The 20,367-nt window shown below is 55.6% G+C and overlaps 8 protein-coding genes across 8 annotated transcripts; 7 read left to right on the forward strand and 1 right to left on the reverse strand.

Moving 5' to 3' along the window:
• Positions 1 to 963, forward strand: B0H18DRAFT_972949 (uncharacterized protein). The gene is made up of 5 exons (XM_048043895.1): positions 1 to 68; positions 101 to 323; positions 380 to 459; positions 514 to 606; positions 662 to 963. Exons 1-5 carry the CDS (start codon positions 11 to 13, stop codon positions 712 to 714), a joined length of 507 nt encoding a protein of 168 aa, XP_047899596.1. The 5' UTR covers positions 1 to 10; the 3' UTR covers positions 715 to 963.
• A 483-nt stretch (positions 964 to 1,446) lies between these two features.
• B0H18DRAFT_972953 (uncharacterized protein) lies at positions 1,447 to 2,711 on the forward strand. The gene is made up of 3 exons (XM_048043896.1): positions 1,447 to 1,656; positions 1,707 to 2,114; positions 2,170 to 2,711. Exons 2-3 carry the CDS (start codon positions 1,880 to 1,882, stop codon positions 2,514 to 2,516), a joined length of 582 nt encoding a protein of 193 aa, XP_047899597.1. The 5' UTR covers positions 1,447 to 1,656; positions 1,707 to 1,879; the 3' UTR covers positions 2,517 to 2,711.
• Positions 2,712 to 2,907: 196 nt separating this feature from the next.
• On the forward strand, positions 2,908 to 7,551 carry B0H18DRAFT_1100898 (Piwi domain-containing protein; the record flags this gene model as incomplete). Its single annotated transcript, XM_048032506.1, has 24 exons — positions 2,908 to 3,284; positions 3,335 to 3,547; positions 3,598 to 3,683; positions 4,133 to 4,387; positions 4,441 to 4,500; positions 4,558 to 4,789; positions 4,846 to 5,067; positions 5,126 to 5,254; positions 5,307 to 5,466; positions 5,525 to 5,530; positions 5,593 to 5,645; positions 5,694 to 5,837; positions 5,893 to 5,948; positions 6,002 to 6,093; positions 6,150 to 6,307; positions 6,358 to 6,484; positions 6,542 to 6,656; positions 6,714 to 6,743; positions 6,794 to 6,906; positions 6,963 to 7,020; positions 7,075 to 7,154; positions 7,215 to 7,222; positions 7,286 to 7,415; positions 7,499 to 7,551. The coding sequence occupies exons 1-24, from the start codon at positions 3,282 to 3,284 to the stop codon at positions 7,549 to 7,551; spliced, it is 2,583 nt and encodes an 860-aa protein (XP_047899598.1). The 5' UTR covers positions 2,908 to 3,281.
• A 430-nt stretch (positions 7,552 to 7,981) lies between these two features.
• Positions 7,982 to 8,868, forward strand: B0H18DRAFT_1164086 (uncharacterized protein; the record flags this gene model as incomplete). The annotated part of the gene is made up of 3 exons (XM_048035828.1): positions 7,982 to 8,466; positions 8,533 to 8,765; positions 8,822 to 8,868. The coding sequence occupies exons 1-3, from the start codon at positions 8,309 to 8,311 to the stop codon at positions 8,866 to 8,868; spliced, it is 438 nt and encodes a 145-aa protein (XP_047899599.1). The 5' UTR covers positions 7,982 to 8,308.
• An 857-nt stretch (positions 8,869 to 9,725) lies between these two features.
• On the forward strand, positions 9,726 to 12,955 carry B0H18DRAFT_1091881 (kinesin-domain-containing protein; the record flags this gene model as incomplete). The annotated part of the gene is made up of 9 exons (XM_048032307.1): positions 9,726 to 9,901; positions 9,937 to 10,179; positions 10,261 to 10,516; positions 10,570 to 11,055; positions 11,110 to 11,189; positions 11,239 to 11,602; positions 11,661 to 11,816; positions 11,867 to 12,199; positions 12,255 to 12,955. The coding sequence occupies 9 exons, from the start codon at positions 9,726 to 9,728 to the stop codon at positions 12,651 to 12,653; spliced, it is 2,493 nt and encodes an 830-aa protein (XP_047899600.1). The 3' UTR covers positions 12,654 to 12,955.
• A 595-nt stretch (positions 12,956 to 13,550) lies between these two features.
• B0H18DRAFT_867983 (MFS polyamine transporter) lies at positions 13,551 to 15,450 on the forward strand (the record flags this gene model as incomplete). The annotated part of the gene is made up of 8 exons (XM_048039906.1): positions 13,551 to 13,687; positions 13,743 to 13,915; positions 13,972 to 14,055; positions 14,111 to 14,349; positions 14,404 to 14,467; positions 14,532 to 14,643; positions 14,701 to 15,100; positions 15,157 to 15,450. The coding sequence occupies 8 exons, from the start codon at positions 13,551 to 13,553 to the stop codon at positions 15,448 to 15,450; spliced, it is 1,503 nt and encodes a 500-aa protein (XP_047899601.1).
• A 1,117-nt stretch (positions 15,451 to 16,567) lies between these two features.
• On the forward strand, positions 16,568 to 19,028 carry B0H18DRAFT_972990 (MFS polyamine transporter). The gene is made up of 10 exons (XM_048043897.1): positions 16,568 to 16,723; positions 16,782 to 16,954; positions 17,009 to 17,092; positions 17,148 to 17,386; positions 17,443 to 17,506; positions 17,563 to 17,674; positions 17,730 to 18,129; positions 18,190 to 18,419; positions 18,482 to 18,799; positions 18,859 to 19,028. The coding sequence occupies exons 1-9, from the start codon at positions 16,608 to 16,610 to the stop codon at positions 18,543 to 18,545; spliced, it is 1,482 nt and encodes a 493-aa protein (XP_047899602.1). The 5' UTR covers positions 16,568 to 16,607; the 3' UTR covers positions 18,546 to 18,799; positions 18,859 to 19,028.
• A 265-nt stretch (positions 19,029 to 19,293) lies between these two features.
• B0H18DRAFT_1113662 (uncharacterized protein) lies at positions 19,294 to 19,867 on the reverse strand (the record flags this gene model as incomplete). The annotated part of the gene is made up of 4 exons (XM_048032984.1): positions 19,294 to 19,340; positions 19,406 to 19,498; positions 19,564 to 19,640; positions 19,698 to 19,867. 4 exons carry the CDS (start codon positions 19,865 to 19,867, stop codon positions 19,294 to 19,296), a joined length of 387 nt encoding a protein of 128 aa, XP_047899603.1.
• Positions 19,868 to 20,367: the final 500 nt, after the last annotated feature.

Below are 20,367 nucleotides of genomic sequence, written 5' to 3' on the forward strand. Positions count from 1 at the left end.
CTTCCGGATCATGCCGATGCGGTTCCGCGGTCATCTGGGCTGTGGTCCGCGCGGGTGCCATTGCCAAGGTGGGAGCCCTATATAAGGGGCCACCCGGCAGCCTGCCTCCCCAGCAGTGCTCACCCAGCTACTCTCACAAACGCTAACGACCAACCTCACGCTATGATCATGAACAAGCTCACGTCTGTCTTTTTCTTCTCCTTGCTCTCGCTGTTCGCGCTCGTCGGCGCGTTCCCTGTCCGCCGCGACGTATGGGACCCTCAGATCCTCAGCCCGAACTCAAGTACGGTCTGGGTGGTCGGTCAAACATACAATGTGACATGGTGAGCGGAATTCTAGAAGCTCACTTCGCTTGTATGCCGATCGGGCTCGCCATTAGGAACACGACTGACGCTCCGGAGCACATCACGAACTCGATTGGCCGAGTAGTATTGGCCACCAATGGCACCGAGGACTATGGTGCGTGCGATTCGCCTGATCCCTTTCTCGCTCGTCGCTGACTTTATGTCACAGAACATCCGCTCGCCTCCAACTTCTCTATCCTACTTGGCAGCATCCCCATCACCGTCCCGGATCTCGAGCCTGGCTCTGACTACGCCATAGTCTGTGAGTACTGCGCTGTCCAATTCACCTCATCATAGTATGTTGACTGTAGCTGCAGTGTTTGGTGATTCCGGCAACTTCAGCCCCACTTTCAGCGTCACGTCTGCGTGAACCATGTCCGACTCTGCGCCCCTCCATCTGCCCCTTCCCCATCGCAAAATGTCATGCTGTACATCTCCTGACGTTTACGGACCCTTCATGTAGTCGGACTTCGCATTGGGACTGTTGTTTCACTCGTGCACGAACTTCGGACACTTGCATTGGACTTTCACTGTACATTAGTCTGTCTAGTCTAGTCTAATAGTCTAGCAATAGTTGGTCTGGTGTTGCAATCATAGGCGAGGTAGCAGTTGTGTTCTAGCATTTGGCCTCGTCATGGCCCTGTGCCCAGTGAGCACTGAGATCCACGCTGGTAAGTATCGTACCCAAATTGGAGACCTGCAACATCGGTGCAATCCGGCCAAATAACCACCGTATGACAGCGGTCTGGACCTCCTTGGAGACCGAGGGTGGAGGCTATGCAATCGCCATTGTCAAAACTTGGCCGACATAGTCGCTCACGGCTGCGGGATATCGTAAGTCATGCATTCAATTGACTTGCACGGACATTGTGGCCGCATGCGCGAGGCCATCACCATCCCCCACGATCCTCGGAGAGTTTCGCCCACGGAACCCGCGTTGACATCAGTCCGACATTCCGAGCCGGCCTCAACACTGCACCGACATAACTTCCACCTTGGTGTCCGGACCTACAGTCAGGGACCTGTACCATGGCTGCGGCTACAGCTTGAGCTTTGTCACGGTGGCCGCCAGACGCGACCCTCGCCTTCGCCTCGACGTCCTCACTACTTGATCCTAGTCGGTAGAGCGCGCCGCGGGTGCGGCCCACACTGCATTCAGCATTGCGGCTTTACCTGGCCGTGCAGTGCTCCCGAACCTTCGTCGCCCACTGGCGATCAGAGCCGCGTCATGTATGTATTGAATATGTATATACGTAGGCGTCGCCCCGGGCACACGGCGGTGGGCTGGATTGGCCTACTCAAAAGTCAAGCGGTATGGCTGTGCCGGTCTCGCACTCCGACACAGAGCTCATAGGCCAGTAGGAAGATGGGCGCCCAGTTGACCAAGAGCATTCGAGAGCGGCGAGAATCATCCGTGCTCGTATATAAGGGCTGGGAAGAGTAGGCTGAACTTCAGCAGAGTTCAACTACCCTTGACAACTTGTCACTCGTCACTCATTTTCACGACGATCCGCACTACACAGTTCGCGACCAGCATGATTTCCCTCGCGCTGACTGCCCTCGCCGCGACACTCTTCACGTCGGTCGCCGCGAACCCAATCAAGGCGCGGGACTTCGTTGGACCTTCGGGCCTGACCCAGTTCCAGCTGACCACCGTGCCCAACGGCGACAACGACACCTACTCCGGGTGGTGGCCCGTCGCGTTCCACACCGGCGCAGGGGAGAATGCAGTAGTCCTCAGCCCGGACCAGAGCGATGCCCTCACCTGGCGTATGTACTCACCAACTTACTTCTCGCAGTCCAACACTCACCTATCGCATCGCAGAATTCAACAGCACGACCGGTGACGTCTACTGGCTGACATCTACCGGCCCGAACGGAGAGGAGGTCCCTTGGTCCCTCGGCTTCGTGGAGTCGGCGCCCTACGAGAGCGACGCGCCCCCGGACTACAAGCTCGTCACGAACAACGCGGGCGTCCAGAATGCGGGCTTCTCGTTCAACGGCGACGTCCTCCCGAACCCGCCTGGCTACGGTACGATGGCGGCGTGCTATGTGAATGGCACGGCACCGTACTGGAGCGTGGGCCCGCAGGTGCAGCTGTTGTGGAGACCGGATGATGTCCCGGTTGGGGGCTGTGCGGACGTGCTGCTGAAGGCCGTGCCTGTGGAATGAGGCGAAGTGGCTTTGACAGTGGACTGGATGGGGTCAGTGGAAGTTGGACGATATCTGTGTGGTGTCATGCCTGAACATTACAACGTACGGTAATGGACTGGCGATATAGCCAACAGTGTGGTATAGTCGTCGGGATGATACTGTATTTAATGGAGAACAACTGCGTACCGAGTCATGAGGCCTGAGGCCTCGGGAGGGAGGGTCCGAGGGAGGATTCGATGTAAGCTCTTGGCTGACCAAGGCAGGATAGAAGGCGAGGATTAATCGATTCGAACAGGCAACGGCTTGCCGCCACGCGTCGACCACCGTAAAGCGCCCTTCTGGTTATCAGTTCATCGAGACTTTGCATCCAGCCAATGACACCGGCGATGCCGACATGAGAGTGGGAGGAGAGTTACTGAACTCGAGCTTTGAAGTTGAACGGTTCGCCGCGGGGTCTGACGCGCTGTCACGTGCACGCGTCGAAGCTGCCCGGTGTCCGGTGGGCTGGGACAGCTTCGTCTGAACGAGGAAGCACCTCCCGCGCAAGCAGAGGCCTTGCGGCACGCAGGCCAGGTTGCACTCGAAGCTCGAGCACGTATATCTGCCCCAGCGACGCCTGTGCAACCTGTCCTCCTCTATCCCCCCATTGCCCACAGGCCTCGTCACCCGATCCTCTCCCGATGGCTCACCGCGGAGGTCCCAGAGATGTGCCCATGCAAGTGCGGACGAATGCGTTCCTAATCTCAAGAGGCCCCAAGTCAAAGGACCCTTGGTACCAATATCATGGTCCGTACCCGCCGCTAGAGAATGCGACCACCGATTCACGCTGTGCGCAGTCGGCGAGTAGCGTGCAGATTTGCGGCGTAATCGTGTGCTACAGCGATCCCCCCTCAGTCATTGACACCCAGCTCGACAAGTTTCCCACTAGAAGGGCCTTCGAGATTATTGACAAGCTGCAGCGAGACCTACCGCAATTCTTTACCCCGCGGGCCGTCTACGATGGCAAGGCCGGCTTGTTCTCCAAGAAAAGCGACATCCCTGCCGGAACGGTAAGGACGCGGGCGTTCACCGAGTTCTGCACAACTCATCAGTGCTTCAGCTCGAAGTGAAGATGTCTGCCAACCCAACCTCTACAAGGGGGGTGTTCCGGGTGACATTGACACGCGTGCGCCAGATTAGCCCTGAGTAAGTACGCAGTTCGCAGCTGTTGTAGAAACGATAGGTCGCTCGCGTACGGGGTTGTGTGGAGCGAGTTTTGGCTGGCGAGATGGCCGACGGTTGGCGAAGTCACGCACTGACCACAGCCCACCGTTGCCGCTCGGAGATGTGCGCCGATGCGTTCACCGCTGGCTGGTGCAGCAAGTGTTGCACGGCAGCCAATCCGCGAACCTATCCTCCATGACGCGCGCGAGACCCACCCAGTCCACGCCGCTATTGGCTCCTGGTTCGCGCGCAGCCATCTCAGCGACATCCGCGCGCACGCGGGCGGGACTCGACTTTGACGTCAGTCTAGCTCACGGCGACCGCCGGCCCAAACCCTAGCTCCTCCATACACCCCCAGTGCAGGCCATCGTATCGTTTTTACAACAGCTGGAACGTGATTGCCTGAGTGAAGATTACTCATGTATGGCTAGCTGGATCGAACACCTCATGGTGCAAGGGGCCGGATCAGCGCCGAACACAGACACAAGCACCACCACTCTGTTGCAGATCGTAGTTCGGCAAGGCGCGAATATGTACGCACTCGTTTCCAGCGCGTTTTCATGGACGCTATGCTCATGCTTAGCTGCAAGGCGTCATCACTACCCTCCGAATGCCCGTGCGTTTTTCGTGGAACACGGGTTTCGGGAGATGAATGGCGGCCTGCGGGCCTACCGCGGATTCTTCCAGTACGCCCATCCCCACCCTCTCAAGAACAGAGACCACTCACGAGATCGGACAGGAGCGTGCGCCCCGCCATAGGACGACTGCTGTTGAACGTCGATACTGTGACTGCCTTGCTGTGACTGCCCATAGTTGAAGCTAATATCTCTGAAGCCCACTCACGTCATACCAACAGATACCGACCGGGTCCACTGGTCGACCTGGCCATGAGTTACTTAGGGAAGCGGAACGCCCGAGACCTCGTCCGTCTTTCTCCTCCTGAATTCAACAGACTGCGGGGCTTCCTCAAAGGCGTGAGAGTCACGATCCAGACCGCTCGCTCTGACAGGGCTCGCGCGATCGGTGGCTTGGTGGCCGAGGCTGGGCCCTACGAGTTTGAGAAGGACGGAGCGACTACGACGGTGCAGGTACAGAATATCCGCTCTCGCGCTGGTGTCCATCCGTTGTTGATAGGGAGTCGCAGGAGCACTATCGACAAGCGTATAACGTGTCGCTGCGTTACCCCACCATCTTTGGCGTGCGGATCGGGCGCGACGCCGTGTTCCCAGCTGAGCTGTGCAACGTCGAGAAAGGCCAGCTCTACCGGAAGAAGATACCCGCCGAGATCGGACCCGACTTTCTGTCGTTCTCGACGCAGAAGCCGCACGAACGGATGCAGACCATCGAGGCTGCCATCTCAGGGCCGGTGAGTCCTCTCTCGTGCAAGCTAGATCCGTCTATGATGATATGACGGGCGCTCCTAGAACCAACTCTTCAATTACGACGTGTCCGACTTCATGCAGGAGGCTGGCTTGCAGATCCAGCGCGAGCCCCTCACCGTGCAAGGGCGCGTGATGTTTACGCCGACTATCCAATACAACGGCTCGACGCTGGTGAGCACGTCCTGCGCCGTGACAGTGCAATCAGCGCTCACGTCTCGAGCAGACTTTGCAAGACAAGAGCGGCTCGTGGAACGTCGTCCGGAGGCGCCTGCTCAATCCCAGGCCAATCGATGCATGGGCCGTTGTCAGCTTTGACTCGCAAGCGAACGGGAACGACGTGCGCAGATTCGTCGAGAAGCTGAGCAACAATTTGCAAGCTTTGGGTGAGCTCGGTTCCCATGTGCAGACTTCGTACTGTGGGCGCTAACGAGCTATGCGCAGGCGTCCGTATGTATTCCCCTACGGATCGCGATGTTGCGGCGTCAGTTGTTCACGCACGCGAATTCCAGAAGTTAGGCAGCCTGCTGTCATCGATCAGGGAAACCCGAACCAAGTTGCCAGAGTAAATTTTGTGCTTCATTCAACAACGTCTACTCACGCGGGGTCATAGTCTATAGAGGAGATTGCCAAGAGGGCCTCTCCCAAGGCACCTCCGACGATTGTCGTAGCCATGCTTCCCAGCAGCGCAGCGGAGATTCGCAAGGAGATCAAACACTGGGGGGACGTCAAAGTCCATGTGCCGACGCAGTGTGTGGTCAGTCGTGCTCGACGTCTCATGTCCGTCATGGTCGTGACATAATCTCCCTTAGCGCGCGGGGAAATGGGAGAAAGCCAGCGACCAGTACTGTAACAACGTCGCACTGAAGTGAGTCTGGGCTCCCCTATACTGGGCTCGAACTCAAGGATGGATGTTCTCAGGATCAATGCTAAGATCGGAGGTGTGAACTCGAAGACCCTTCCCACCGACGGGAGCTTGCAGGCCATCGTGCCGCCTTTGACGATGGTGATAGGTATGACTACGTTCACCTCACTGTGGTCTCCTCGACGTCTCACAACTATCTGTCAGGCGCCGACGTCGGTCATCCCGGTCCTGGGGTCAGCAACCGGCCGTCCATGACGAGCCTGGTTGCGTCGCTCAACGACGACTGTACGCAGTACGCTGCGTTTTCGTCCATCCAAGCACCACGACAGGAAATCATCGCCGACTTGAAGAAGATGCTCGAGGTATGTCTGGATGATGCATGATGTTAAAGGCATACTCAAGCCGTACCCAGGATGCGATCTATCAGTTCCTCCTGTCGACGAACGGAAAGTATCCCAAGCGTATCGTCTTCTTCCGAGATGGCGTCTCTGAGGGTGAATACGCGCGAGTTGCCAGAGAGGAGATTGAAGTGATCAATAGTGAGTAGAGGATACTGCAGGTTTAGCTCCTCGTCATCATACTCTTCGCCTTTGCAGACTGCCTCCTGAATCTGGCCCAATTCAATAAGGACGGCACCCAGGTGCCTGGCGGAAGCAAGGCTTATGCACAGGGGCAGAAACCGCTGGTCACATTCATTGTCGTCGGAAAGCGGTGTGTACTCATATAATTCATACACGCTGTCAACCCTCAGCTGATGGGTGTTTCCAGTCATCATGTTCGCTTTTTCCCAACCTCGAGGTAAAGGCCGTTTGATTTGCTTGAGCTGCTTGACTGATAGCTGCTCTCAGGGACAATGGTGACCGCTCGGGAAATTGCCCGGCTGGATTCGTCATTGAGAACGAGATCACCAGCCCTGCGTACGACAACTTCTACCTCCAATCGCACAGCGGGTTGATAGGGAGTACGTCGACATTTATCCTGTAATGTGTGAGGAGTGCATCTCAAGAATGTTCCCAGCGAGCCGGCCCAGTCATTACATCATTCTGCGGAACGAGATTGGTTTGCCCCTCGCGACGTATGTCCATCCATGCGTACTTCCCCCCTCTGTTCATGCTGACGGCTGCACCAGGTGCCAGCGTCTCTCCTTCGACCTCTGTCATGTCTATGCCAGTGCGACGCGTTCTGTATCGATCCCAGCGCCCGTGTACTGTAAGGATATATCCTTCGTCTTTCCTGTCACGCCTGTTCTGACCTATCCTATTAACTTAGATGCCGACGTACGTCTTTACTGGCTGTCTTCAGCATTGACGTCGGCCTTCGTACTCACGTTTCCCATCTAGCGTGTCTGCGCTCGAGCCGAGTTCCATTTCAAACCGGAGCTGCGTTTCGCAGACACGGAGTCTGGGATCGGGTCGGACAGCTCGTCGTCGTTCAACCTAGAACAATGGAAAACCGGGTTCAAAGCGGCAGGTATGCCGGCACTTCGTAGAATGTATTTCCTATAGACGTCGTCTGCCTCGTGTGCACGAGGTTTTGAACAACTCACCCAGTAGTACATTTCGAGTACGAACGAGCGTTACCCCCCAAGCCTCACCAAGATATATAGCGCTAGCCACGGTATTGTATATGTGACTCGACAGAACAAGAAAAGCGTTGTATCAGTGTGTGGTACCGGCAGTGACACATATGCATGTAGTACAGTAATTGTAGGCCAGATCTTGCAGTGCTCCATTCTACAGAAGATCCGATACTTGCTGACTCAGTTCTCATGATGACCTTCACTGCGTACGTCCCGTGGCAAGTCGAGAGCATTCGCCGGCTTTCTGATGTCTTGGTCTAGTCGCTTGTCATGCAGGGCACATGAACGCAGCATGAGCCTACCAATGCGGGACCGCCTCGCCGGCGTGTGCTTGGCCAGGATGTTTGAATATGCCCCCGGCGGAACTCGTGATACCTATCCACGGCAAGCATCCACGTCAACTCACCATCGACTCGGTGCATGATACTATAGGCACCAGCTATGCGAATCTTTGACCATTGGGACGCATTACATAGGTTCCAGTTGAAGCTACGGGGTGATTGCGCATCGAGTTGACATGTTCACGGGAGCACTCCGTCTCGCCGGGAGTTTCGTCTGGGCAGCTTGATCCGGAACGTCCACGATACGGAGCCGGGAGGCTGCACCGGCTACCGGACACGATGATCGAGTCTTGCCTGACCAGCCGCGGCCAAGCCGCGTCCCACTAGAACGTTGGGCAGATGCATAAAAGGAGGGCGGGCATGGCGGAAGTGCCCCCAGCACCAGCTCATACACACTGCTCCGCTCGTGTCCTGATAGGTTTACGAACGCCTGACGACTCATCATGTCCACCAAACTCACGACAGTCCTCATCTTTTGCTTCGCCGTGCTCATCGCTCTGGCTTCTGCCATTCCGGTGAAACGCGATGTCTGGGATCCTAGGATCATCACGCCCAACGCACAAACCGTGTGGTTGACGGGGCAGAAGTACAACGTAACGTGGTACGTTCCTTATGGCTTTGAACAACTTTGAGGTTGCGCTGAGCCCGATGCATCCGTACGCCGCAGGGAGACCGACGACGCGCCAGTTAACATCACGAACAGCATCGGTCGTGTCGTGCTTGGCAAGAGCGGCATCCAGAACAAAGGCAAGCATTCCGCTTGGATCGAATGGTCTATGCCAGTACTGACCGCGACGTCGGCCCCAGCCGTGCTTGCGGGTAACTTCTCTATAAGGCTTGGAAGTATCGAGATCACCGTTCCCGACGACCTTGAACCCGGCTTTGACTACGACATCGTTTGTGAGCACATGCCCGTTGTTCAGCTCGTCTTCGTCGCTAATGGCATCTGCACGTAGTGTTCGGCGATTCCGGAAACGAAAGTCCCCTATTCGCCATCCTGTAATGACGTAGAAGGCATACCTTCTGCCTGCTACAATCACGGACTGCTCGCGCGGTACACTGCCAATTTTTGTTGTTTGCTACCGTAATGGACATAACAAGGGACATGATCGTTAGCTTAGCACATCGTTGATGTGGTAATTGGGTTTGCTCTACGAAGGACAGCTGCAATGATAATCCTGGGTGCAAGTGAAGAAGGACGATGGGCAATGGCGGGACATACTAGTCACAGATTCTACGAAACATGGTACAGCGGGGCTCGCAGTTTCATCGCACAGGATGTTACAGAGTGTATGACATGCTGTATCGGGTCGGAAGGTGCTGCAGAACCCGTCGATCGACCTAGCGCATATTATTGAGCACAGTTACATACCTGCGGCGAAGACAGTCAGCACACGGATCAAATGAATTTGAAAGTAGAATAGTCTCAGCATAAAGAGTCGTCACTTCTGCCTCAACGTTAGTCAAGGCAAATCAGGCTCATTAAATCAATAAAACATCACCGACTGAAAGAGTCCCCGATAAGTCGCAAGTCCCAACTCACCTGAAGCTCTGAGCTTGACGATTGACTTTCAGTCTTGATGAGAGCGCGCCACAGACACCGCAGTCTATGCATACCAAAAAACAGCATTAGCGAGCAGAACTCCAGCGGACCAGGGGGACGACATGGATGGAGAGGGGAGGAGGAACGAGTTCGAAAATTGACCAGCATGCGGATTCAGACGCTCGTTCGCGACCCCGTGATGCATCGCGTAGTACGCGTCGGGCGTCTCGACGACGGTTCATTTCCACGGTTGACTTATCCCTGCGCCTCCTCCGCGCACCCAACTTTACGACTCACCGCCCGGCGCAAGACTAACCATGGCCTCCTCCAGTTCAAACTCAACAGGCAGATTCGCGCGCCCCGTCCCCTTCACCCCCAAACGGCCCCATCCCGCCTCAACTGAGGACCTCACTAGCACCGGCAGGATACCCCGTTCGACGACCCCAAGCCTCCTCAACTCGGCCAAGAAATTCAAGGCGGCTCTTTCGACAGAGTCTCGCTCACGGCTTATATCGAAGCCTAAGCCAGGACTTGCCTCAGTCCCGGGGTCTCCCACAAAGGATGTGCGCCCGAAGACGCCTACCACCCCAAGCGAGGCTCCGAGAGCCCGCTGCTCTTCCCGCTGATCAGCGAGATGGATGTGAGCAGGATCGACCCGGAAGAGGCGCTGGTAGACTTCCAGACTGTAGAGCCTGGCGACATCTCCGGCGAACTCGATGAGGCTGCGCTCGCAGAATACGGTAAGGAAGACAAAGTACTTGTATCTATAAGGTGGGCATCAGTTGCTCCTACTGTTATTAATAAGTTGGAATGCAATCTGGGTACCAATTTCACTCATGCAATTATCGCCAGAATACGACCCACCAACGCAACTACTGCATGGCAGACCGCAGATACGATACCCAAGAGCATGAAGCTCGACCCCCAGTATTGCAAGACCGCAACAACGACCGCTCAAGACTTCCGCTTCGACGAAATCCTCACCGGTTCCGACAACAAGCCGGTGTACACCGCTGTCGCACGCAGCCATGTCTGCGCTGCGATGGACGGCTTCAACGCCGTCATCTTCGCCTACGGTCAAACTGCTAGCGGTAAGACCTTCACGCTCGTGAGTCCGGCTTTCCCCCTCGCAGACATGTCTATTGAACGGCGGCACTATAGACCGGAGACGAAGACCAACCCGGTATCATCCCCCGCGCGATGAAGGACATCTTCGCGTACATCCGCCGCACGCCGACGCGCGAGTACCTCCTGCGGTGCTCCTACCTCGAGATTTACAACGAGACGATACACGACCTGCTAGCGCCACCCTCGTCCTCCGTCTCGCAGCCCGTGCAGATCCAGGGCACGGGCAACAACGTCATCCTGACGCCGCTCCGCGAGGAGGTCGTCACGAGCCTCAAGAGCGTGCGCGAGGTCCTCCATCGCGGGGAGGGCAACCGGCGCACGGCGAGCACGGACTGGAACGAACGCAGTAGTCGGAGCCACAGCGTGTTCCGCGTGGTGATCGAGAGTAGGGAGCGCGGGAGCGGTACCGATGAGGGCGGCACCCCGAGCGGGAGGACGACGCCAGGGTTCAGACCCCCGACCCCGGGTGGACCGAGGCTGCAGGCGAGAGGCGGACGCAGCGTGCAGACGTCTGTTTTGGTAGGTCGTGTAGCCCAGCAATTTTTATACGCCATGCTCATTAGATCCCTATAGAGCCTTATTGACCTTGCCGGCTCTGAGAAGGCTACGTCCGACAAGGAACGGACCCGGGAGGGCAAGTACATCAACACCAGGTGCGTAACCCGCCAGCGTCCTGCACATCAGACTGACATGTCAGCCCAGCTTGCTTACCCTAGGCTCAGTCATCGGGACGCTCGCCGAGAACTCAGCGAAGAACAAGCACGACCACGTCCCCTTCCGTAACTCGAAGCTGACGCGGATGCTGCAGCCTTCGCTCTCGGGCAACGCGCGCATCTCCGTCATCTGCACGATCAACCCCGACACGAGCGCGATCGCCGAGTCGACGAGCACGCTCCTCTTCGCGCAGCGCATCAAGAAGGTGCAGCTGAACGCGCAGAAGAAGGAGGTCGTCGACACGGAGGCGCTCCTCGAGCGGTACAGGAAGGAGATCGACGACCTCAGGAAGAGGCTGTCCGAGAAGGAGGCGGAGGCTCCTGCTTTGAAGCGTCGATTATCTGCTCGCGAGGTGAACTGTGGATTCTTCGGTTGCGTGGGGCCGTTGGCTGACCTGAATCATTGTGTAGCAACTGGACGAGTCCCGGGCGATGAACGACCTGAACTCTCGCATCAGGCAGCTCACGAAGCTCATTCTCACCAGTCAAACTGTTGACGAGAATAAGGATAACGAGTCCCGCCCTGCAAGTCCGACGAAGGTCGACTTCGATATGTCTCCTTACCAGGTGTGCAGTTTCGCTGTTTGCAGCGTCTCTTGAAGCTGAGGTCTGTTCAGTTGCAACAAGAACTTCTGTCCGCCCGCAGACATATCGAGACGCAGGCTACTCAGATTTTGTCCCTAGAGGCTGCCCTGCTCGCGCGACCACAGCTCCCCCCTGATGCGCCAGACAGCGAGAAGGACAAGCTGCTTCACGAGCAGACGAAGACCATCCGCGAGCTTGAAATCGTTGTTAAGGGCTACGAAGAGAACCTCGGCGAGCCTTTACGTGCAGTAAGGGAGGATGTAGAAAGGGAGTGGATCGAGAAGCTGGAGAAGGAGCAGCGGAAGCGGGAAGAGAAGGAAGCGTGGGCAGATGTGCTCGTGAAGCAGCTCGAGAAGGAAAGGAAGGTGGGAAGATACGTCCAGTTGCTGCGCTCGCATTACGCTCACACGTCTGTGACAGGCCCGCATGAAATTGGAGGATGAGCGGCAGGCTCTGGCAGCCTTCGTGAAGAAGTTCGATGCACTCGGCCTTAGCACGGGCCTCCCCATGGCGGTTCCGTCGAAGCTGAACCCTCCGATGCCGACGCCCGGCGGTGCGGCGGCGGTTTTCGCGCAGCGACAACGGAGTCGGCTGCAATCTATGGACCCAGACCCGACCATGTCGCCAGTCGCGGAGACAGATTCGCCGATGCGCCTTGGCGGGATCGAACCGAGTCTCCTTGAAGAGGAGTGGGATGCGGTGGACGACGTTAGCTTTGGCGACGACAGGCCGTTCTTGCCCATGCCCACGAAGTCGAGGAAGGCGTCACACAGCCCGGTGCGAGGTGTCTTAGGACGGAAGGAGAACATGCCTGTGTAGGCATGCATGTATGCACTTCATAATATATCCCTGCATGTAGCGCTTCATGGACCCATTACTTAGCTCTGGAAGCCATGTCTTGTATGAACACATTCGATCTTCTGCCATGTTATTTTAGTTGCGTTATGATCATTCGGGTTGTGTTGAGTCTTGCAGTCCGTATGATGTATCACGATAAGTATAGCATGTGTAATACCTCACCTTAGTATGTATGCGTTGGTCTCGTACCCATCCGTGTGGACGCACCCCACCAACGGCGAGATCGGTATGTACGCGCGAGTTGCGGCCGATTGAGTCGGATCTGTTGGCAATGACGCTGACGAAGGCCTGGCGACGACCGCTTGATATGCATGTAGAAGACACAGCCACGAGGAAATGCTTGCACCACATCAGGATTCTGGGAGGAGTTATATAGACCGGCATCTCGGCCCAGCGCGCCAAAGTCCGAGCGCCGGTTGCCGCAGTGTTCGGCATTCTCGATCGAGACACTGATTAGCCCGATTTGCGAGCCGCCCGCTGCCGATTGGGCGAGAGGGTGATGAAGCGGGCGCTTCCGCGCCTGTGACGGAGACGCAGACAGTCACGGAGTGGGTGCGCCGGCCGGCACCCAAACGGCGCCAGGAAGATCGGGAATGCGGCCAAAATGCGGCCGTGGAGGAGTCCAGGAGTGGGTCGCGGCTGGGGCTGACTCAAGATAAATACAACCAGCCATGCCTATCCGTCGTCGCGGAAAGCCCCCCACCGGCAACGACCCATCCTGCTCTTGCCTCCCCTTGAGGCACTACGTCGATTCCTTACGAACACGCCATGACTTGGAAGTCCGTACGAGACTCTGGCATAACGTCAGAAACCGCCACTCTGCGAGAAGACGCAGACCCTGGCACCTCCAAGGCACCTATGCAGACTAACGATCCGAAGCTTGATTCCGTGGCAGGTCCAGACGCAGCGGGCGAAAGCCGGACAAGTTCACAATCGCACGAGGACGTTCAGATTGTTGACTGGGACGGTCCAGACGACCCACAAAATCCGAAAAAGTGAGTGACCTCTCAAGGATATGGGTCGCACACAGCTGAACGTTGCTATATACAGCTGGAGCTTTAAGAAGAAGTGGGCCGCGACGGCCATCGTGTCTGCGTTCACTTTCATCAGCCCGGTGTCGTCATCAATGATCGCTCCTGCGTCCGATCAATTGGCCCAAGAATTTGGTATCACAAATGAGACCGTCATTGCGTTGGTCACCTCCATATTTGTGTTAGCCTATGGTGTGTTGGTGGACCATTGAAGTTTCGGAGTATGCGGTCTAATTTTCGTTTCACAGCATTGGGGCCATTGATTCTAGGTCCGCTAAGTGAGATTTTCGGTCGATCAAGAGTACTCCAACTAGCGAACATGTGGTATCTAGGTGAGCTTGAGTCCGAGCGATTGTGAGATGAACCAGCCTGCTGACTTCTCAATAGCGTGGAACCTGGGTTGCGGTTTCGCACAAAATACCGGACAAATCCTCGCCTTCCGTTTTCTCGCAGGCTTGGGCGGGAGTGCACCACTTTCGATCGGTGGAGGTGTGCTCGGTGACTGCTGGCGACCAGAGGAAAGAGGTCAGGCAATTGCTCTATACTCTCTCGCTCCTCTCCTTGGCCCAGTAATCGGTCCTGTCTGCGCTGCATGGGTTGCGCAGCGATCTACTTGGCGCTGGGTGGTACGTCCTAACCAAAAGTCCAGACTTTACATTTGACTGACTTTCACGGTGTAGTTTTGGTCGACAACCATTGTAGACGCTTTCATTCAATGCTTGGGAATATTGTTCCTGCAAGAAAGTGAGTCGCTTCTTGAACATATCAATGGGATCGTCTTGTCTCACCTGTTCTGTGCTACGCTCAGCCTACGCTCCAATCCTATTAGAACGCAAAGCCAATAAAATACGCAAGAACATGGATCCTGAGAAAGCAGAGAAGCGAATTATCCGCACTGTCTTCGACAGCGCCGATAGACAGTAAGTGCCTACTTAAAATGAGGCTAGGTGATAATGTAGACCTGACGTCTTCTTTAGTTGGCAGGCAATTGTCTCGAAATCGCTCGTCCGCCCCTTCAAGCTCTTCTTCCGCGAGCCGATCATCATGCTCCTCGGCGCCTACATGGCATTTGTCTATGGCACGCTCTACTTGTTCCTCACGACCATAGACGGCATCTTCGAAAATACATACAACGAAGCCGTTGGCATCGCCGGTCTCAACTATATTGCGCTCGGTGTTGGCCTTACCGGTGCGTCACAGTTTAACGCGCGGTCGCTCGATCGGGTATACAAGTACTTCGCGAAGAAGAACAATGGAGTCGGAAGGCCGGAGTTCAGGTTACCTACTATGGTTCCTGGTACAATCCTGCTACCAATCGGGCTTCTCATCACTGGCTGGACGGCGCAAAATCACACACATTGGATTGGGCCAGATATCGTGAGTCCACTTTCGCTCTTAGGTCCAAGGGTCTGCGTCTGACCGCACAACTGCAGGGCATTGCCTTGGTGGGCGCCGGGGTGATCCTGAACTTCCAGTGCATCCAAACGTACATCATTGACGCATTCACGCTGCACGCTGCGTCAGCGCTTGCTGCGGCCACCTTCTTGCGTTCCTGCGCAGGCTTCGGCTTCCCGCTGTTCGCACCGGCGATGTACAACGCACTCGGGTACGGCAAGGGCGATTCTATTCTTGCTGCCGTTGCCATCGTCGTCGGCTGTCCAGCGCCCTGGATATTCTGGACGTATGGCGAGCGCATACGTGCGGCGAGCAGGTATGCCCGGAAATAGACTTGTTTGCTTTTGATCGCTTTCTTCACTACTTCACTACCTGTTACTTGAACAAACGCCACTCCCATCTCCCCACCTCACACGCAGTCGCATTAAACCTTCAACGGGATACGACCTCTCATGAATTGGAATTACCACTTCACGCTCTCGTCACGACTACCCCGGACGTTTCTTGCTCTTGGTTTTTTCACCTATCGCATCGTCCCGTCTTCATGCCATAGAGATACCATATCACGCGTACTATAGTAGCACTGGTCTCACAATCTAGCCGGCCCAACACAAGTGCACCATTTTCACATGAGTCGATAGCAGGAGATCGCACTTGATTGTCTCCTCAGGCAGCTTTGGACAAATGCTGGATAGCGCTCGGGGATAATCCCAATACTGATAGACGCCCATAGGTTGGTAAGGCATCGATCTCGATCTCGGGCATTGCCACATCAATCTACCCACATCAATCTAGTCTTAACCAGCCACGACCGTCTGTGTCGTGTTTCCCTCGATCCCTCGAATCTGCACACACCGCGTCTCTTGCAACTGTACAGAGGTTTACCCTTCCTCCGGATTGACCCATAACCTTTCTCGCCATGCAATCAACCCGGAGGTGCATGGGGTTGGCGGGACACCTTACGCGTGGGCGAACTGGCTCCGCCTCCGGTAGACTCGCGCGCCATCATTTTCTTCAGCATTCATAAGGCCTCATTTGGCGAAATCACCACCTGGATCTACTGCGCTTGGTCAGTGTGATCTTCCGACGGTGACCCTCGGTGACCCCATTTGGCGCGCTTGCGTGCTTACAGTAAGGTTTGTTGACCGGACAGCGGCGAGGTACCCCACCTGGGGCTCCGCGAGTCTGCCAGTTAGTCGCCGCTGAACCTCGCTGCACAGGGCCCTACGTAACAGCTGAGTCAACTGTCATTATTTCGTGTTCGTTGCAAGATTGTATATAAGGACGGCGGTTGTCCATTCGGAACGCGGCAGACACTACTTGCTTCGGTCCTCGACACAACTTGTCCTCGAGGAGTGGTCTTGGCCAACACGCACACCGGAAGGCGATGGTGCCGAACGCGAGCTCTGCAGTTCCGCCCATGAGCGCGATCCCGTCACAGGCATCGCCCGTTCAGGCTCCCCAGGAGGCGGGTGCGTTGACAGGCACTATGCCACCACGGGCCAGTCAGGACACAGGAGAAACATGCCGAACTGATGTGGACGTAGATCCCGGTGTGCTCATCGTCGATTGGGACGGCCCAGATGACCCAGAGAATCCACGAAAGTGAGCAATGCGAGCCCGCAACGTCCATCCTGTTTATTCACACATGTTATTTCTTTAGCTGGTCATTCAAGAAAAGATGGGCGGCGACAATTGTCGTGTCGTCGTTCAGCTTCGTCAGCCCTGTGACGTCCTCAATTATCGCACCTGCGTCCGAGCAGCTGGCGGAGGAATTTGGGATAACTAGTCAGACAGTTATTGCGATGGTCACGTCCATTTTCGTCCTTGCCTATGGTCAGTCCATACATCTCGCTTCGGTACATCAACCGTTCTAATCACGAGCACCAGCTATGGGTCCGTTATTGCTCGGACCACTCAGTGAGCTGTTCGGGCGCTCGAGAGTAGTCCAGTTGGCAAATTTGTGGTATATAGGTACGACCGACTCATAAATACACCTTTCGACGACTACGCTTACGCATCATCATAGCTTGGAACCTCGGTTGTGGCTTCGCCCGGACTCAGTCGCAGATCCTCGCTTTCCGCTTCCTCTCCGGCTTCGGCGGTGGAGCGGCCCTCGCTATCGGCGGCGGGGTTCTCGGAGACTGTTGGAAACCGCATGAGAGAGGACAGGCGGCGGCCCTGTATTCTCTTGCGCCGGTTCTCGGTCCCGTCATGGGACCTATCTGCGGGGCGTGGATTGCGCAGAAGTCGACATGGCGTTGGGTCGTGAGTCTTGTGTCACTCCGTGGTTTCAATTATGCCTCTGATCATAACGTGTTCAGTTCTGGTCGACGACCATTTTGAGTGCGATCGTAGGATGTGGAGGGTTTCTGATGCTGCGAGAGAGTAAGGACTCTCTTTCCTAAGACCTGTTGTGACTGATAATAATATCGGTCGCATAGCGTACGCCCCGGTCCTGTTGGAACGCAAGGCAAGAAGGATCAGGAAGAACATGGGTTCGGAGAAGTCGCAGCACCAAGAAATTCGGACTGTATACGATCACGGCGATAGACAGTGAGCAAAAACTAGTCCTGTAATCGGGGAGTTACCATATTCCGCGCACATTGAGCTGGAAGCAGATCTACTCGACAGCGCTTTTCCGACCTTTCAAGCTATTTTTCAAGGAGCCGATCATCATGCTTCTGGGCATATACATGGCATTTGTCTATGGGACACTCTATCTTTTCCTGACTACGATTGACTCTATCTTCGAGGATGTGTATCGGGAGTCCATCGGGATTGCTGGTCTGAACTACATTGCTCTTGGTATCGGACTCACCGGGGCTTCGCAGATTAATGCGAGGGTATTGGACCGTCTCTACAGTTATATGGTGAAGAAGAATGGGGGCGAGGGCAAGCCGGAGTACAGATTGCCGTCGATGGTGCCAGGGACGCTTCTGCTCCCCATTGGCCTATTGATCACGGGATGGACAGCGCAGGCCCACACGCATTGGATTGGCCCTGACATCGTAAGTCTCCGACCACTCTGAAAGCGCAATGACTTCGTCATAATGACCACGGTCATGCAGGGCATATTCCTCGTCGGCGCGGGCACCATGCTGAACTTCCAGTGTATACAAACCTACGTCATCGATGCATTCACGCTGTACGCTGCGTCGGCACTCGCGGCCGTGACCTTCCTGCGCTCATGTGCAGGCTTCGCCTTCCCGCTGTTTGCGCCCGATATGTTCGCTGCGCTTGGGTACGGCAAGGGCGACACGATAATCGCGGTCGTCGCCATCGTGGTTGGTTGCCCAGCGTAAGTGTTTGGATTGCTGTATCTCAGGATTCACCAGCATATCTCATCCTTGTGGTTCTTAGACCCTTCCTCTTCATGGCGTTCGGTGAGCGTATCCGCGCTGCAAGCCAATATTCGAACCCATAAAGGCCCAGGCACCCGACGTGCCTGCCACGAGCAGCAACTCGAACGGGACCACTCGCACGGTTCAAGATGCTCAGGACCGTTCTCCGTATACTCCGGCTCCTGGCGTGTTGCTCCATTGAAGAGACAACACGTTTACCGAAGTGCTATCCAACTAGTACTTAGGCGCTATCCAACTAGTGCTCTGAGGTGCTATCCAACTAGTGCTATGAGGCGCCATGCAACTGCCGCCTTTAGCTGCCGCGCAACCAATCATCGTCAGTACCATAACACCCATTACGGTTCTTGAGTCTAACCAAACCATTATTATATATAGGTGTTACCTATCGAGCGCGATGCAGCTACTGTACATAGCAGAGTTGCTAGAGGTGCTACCTGACTAGTTCCCTCCCGGTGTCATGCAACTGGCACCACACATTTTACATCACATTGGTGATGTCGCTCGTTATTGTGAACAGAAGTCGACGAAAATCCACAGAATGTGCTCATTATGATGGCCACCATGTCCGCCGGTTCAAGCTGCTGCGTGGTGAATTGAACTCCTAAAATTGCCGAATTCCTCAGGTTCACGCAGCCGGGATCGAACTCGGTATGGTGATAATTGTTCACTTTCAATCAAGAAATTGTACTGCATCTCCTTGACGTACTACAGTAAACATGAGTGGGTTCATCATCCGAACTCAACTGGCAACTCGGTAACAACCACATCCAATGGTAGCAGCTCGCTCATCAATCACGTCGCTTGTGAGTTTCACTGGATGGTGAAATCTTCGCTGACATTGCCGGAGTCGCCGAACACTAGACGTGTATCGAAGAAGTGTTCTCGTGAGTAATCGGTGACATTCTGAAGGTTACATACTCACAGGTGATATGGTAGTCAGAACCAGGCTCAGCATCCGAAGGGACAGTGACCTCCACGCTGCCGTCCTTGAGAGCGAAATTGCTGGCGAGTACAGCTGTTATGACATAGTCAGTACACCCGCTCAGCTTGTAGCGCACAGGACCTCAAAGTCAGACGTACAAGAGTCCTGGCCGCTCTTGCTCAGGGTGATTTCGCCGTTAGGGTTGGTGACGCTAGCCGGTGGGTTGCTTGTGTCCCTGAAACGTATCAAATTCAATTAATATGAATTTGCCTCCTGACATCCTGTAACTCACCAGGTAACGGTAAACACCTGCCCGTGCTGCCACACGGTCTGTGCGGTCGGCGCCAGAATCTTCGGATCCCAGGTCGCGCGAGCGACATTGTCGGAGCTTGCAGCAGCGAACGCTGGAGCGGCGGATGCAAGTGCCAGAAGGAGAGCCGTCGAGAGTCGGTTCATGAACATGGCGGTCTGCGTGAGTGTTTCGAGAACGAATGCGACGTGTCCTTCAGAGTACGAGTGGCACTGAAGAAAGTGGGGCAACATCGTGCCCTTATATATGCAGAGAGAGCGGCCGCTCGGATCCTGGAACTGATCGGCGGTACGAGGAAATGTCCGGCTTCAGACGAGCTGCTGCGCTGGGACGTACCAAGACCAGTGACCCTGCATTCAGGTGCGGGCATATTCTCACCTCGACCTTCGCCGTCTCCGTGAAACCGGTGCTTCGCTCATGTCGTTAGCATTATCAGGTTCATCCTTGCCAGATATCTCCCATAGCCTCGACGAGGTGTCGGCCAGGCTACGCAATCGAACATGCTATGAATGCTCCTGTGTGGCATGCCCGACTGCGTTCATGAATAGGCTCGCGGCCGGAATCAGCGCCGGCTGGCTTTCTCGACAAGGACATATGTCTAGTGGCCGACGGTGTTGCATCACACTGCTCCGAGTCGAAATGTCCGTTTACC

Source organism: Fomitopsis serialis, assembly GCF_022376445.1.
Source record: "Fomitopsis serialis strain Sig1Antser10 chromosome Unknown B0H18scaffold_3, whole genome shotgun sequence".
Taxonomy (NCBI): Eukaryota; Fungi; Basidiomycota; class Agaricomycetes; order Polyporales; family Fomitopsidaceae; genus Fomitopsis; species Fomitopsis serialis.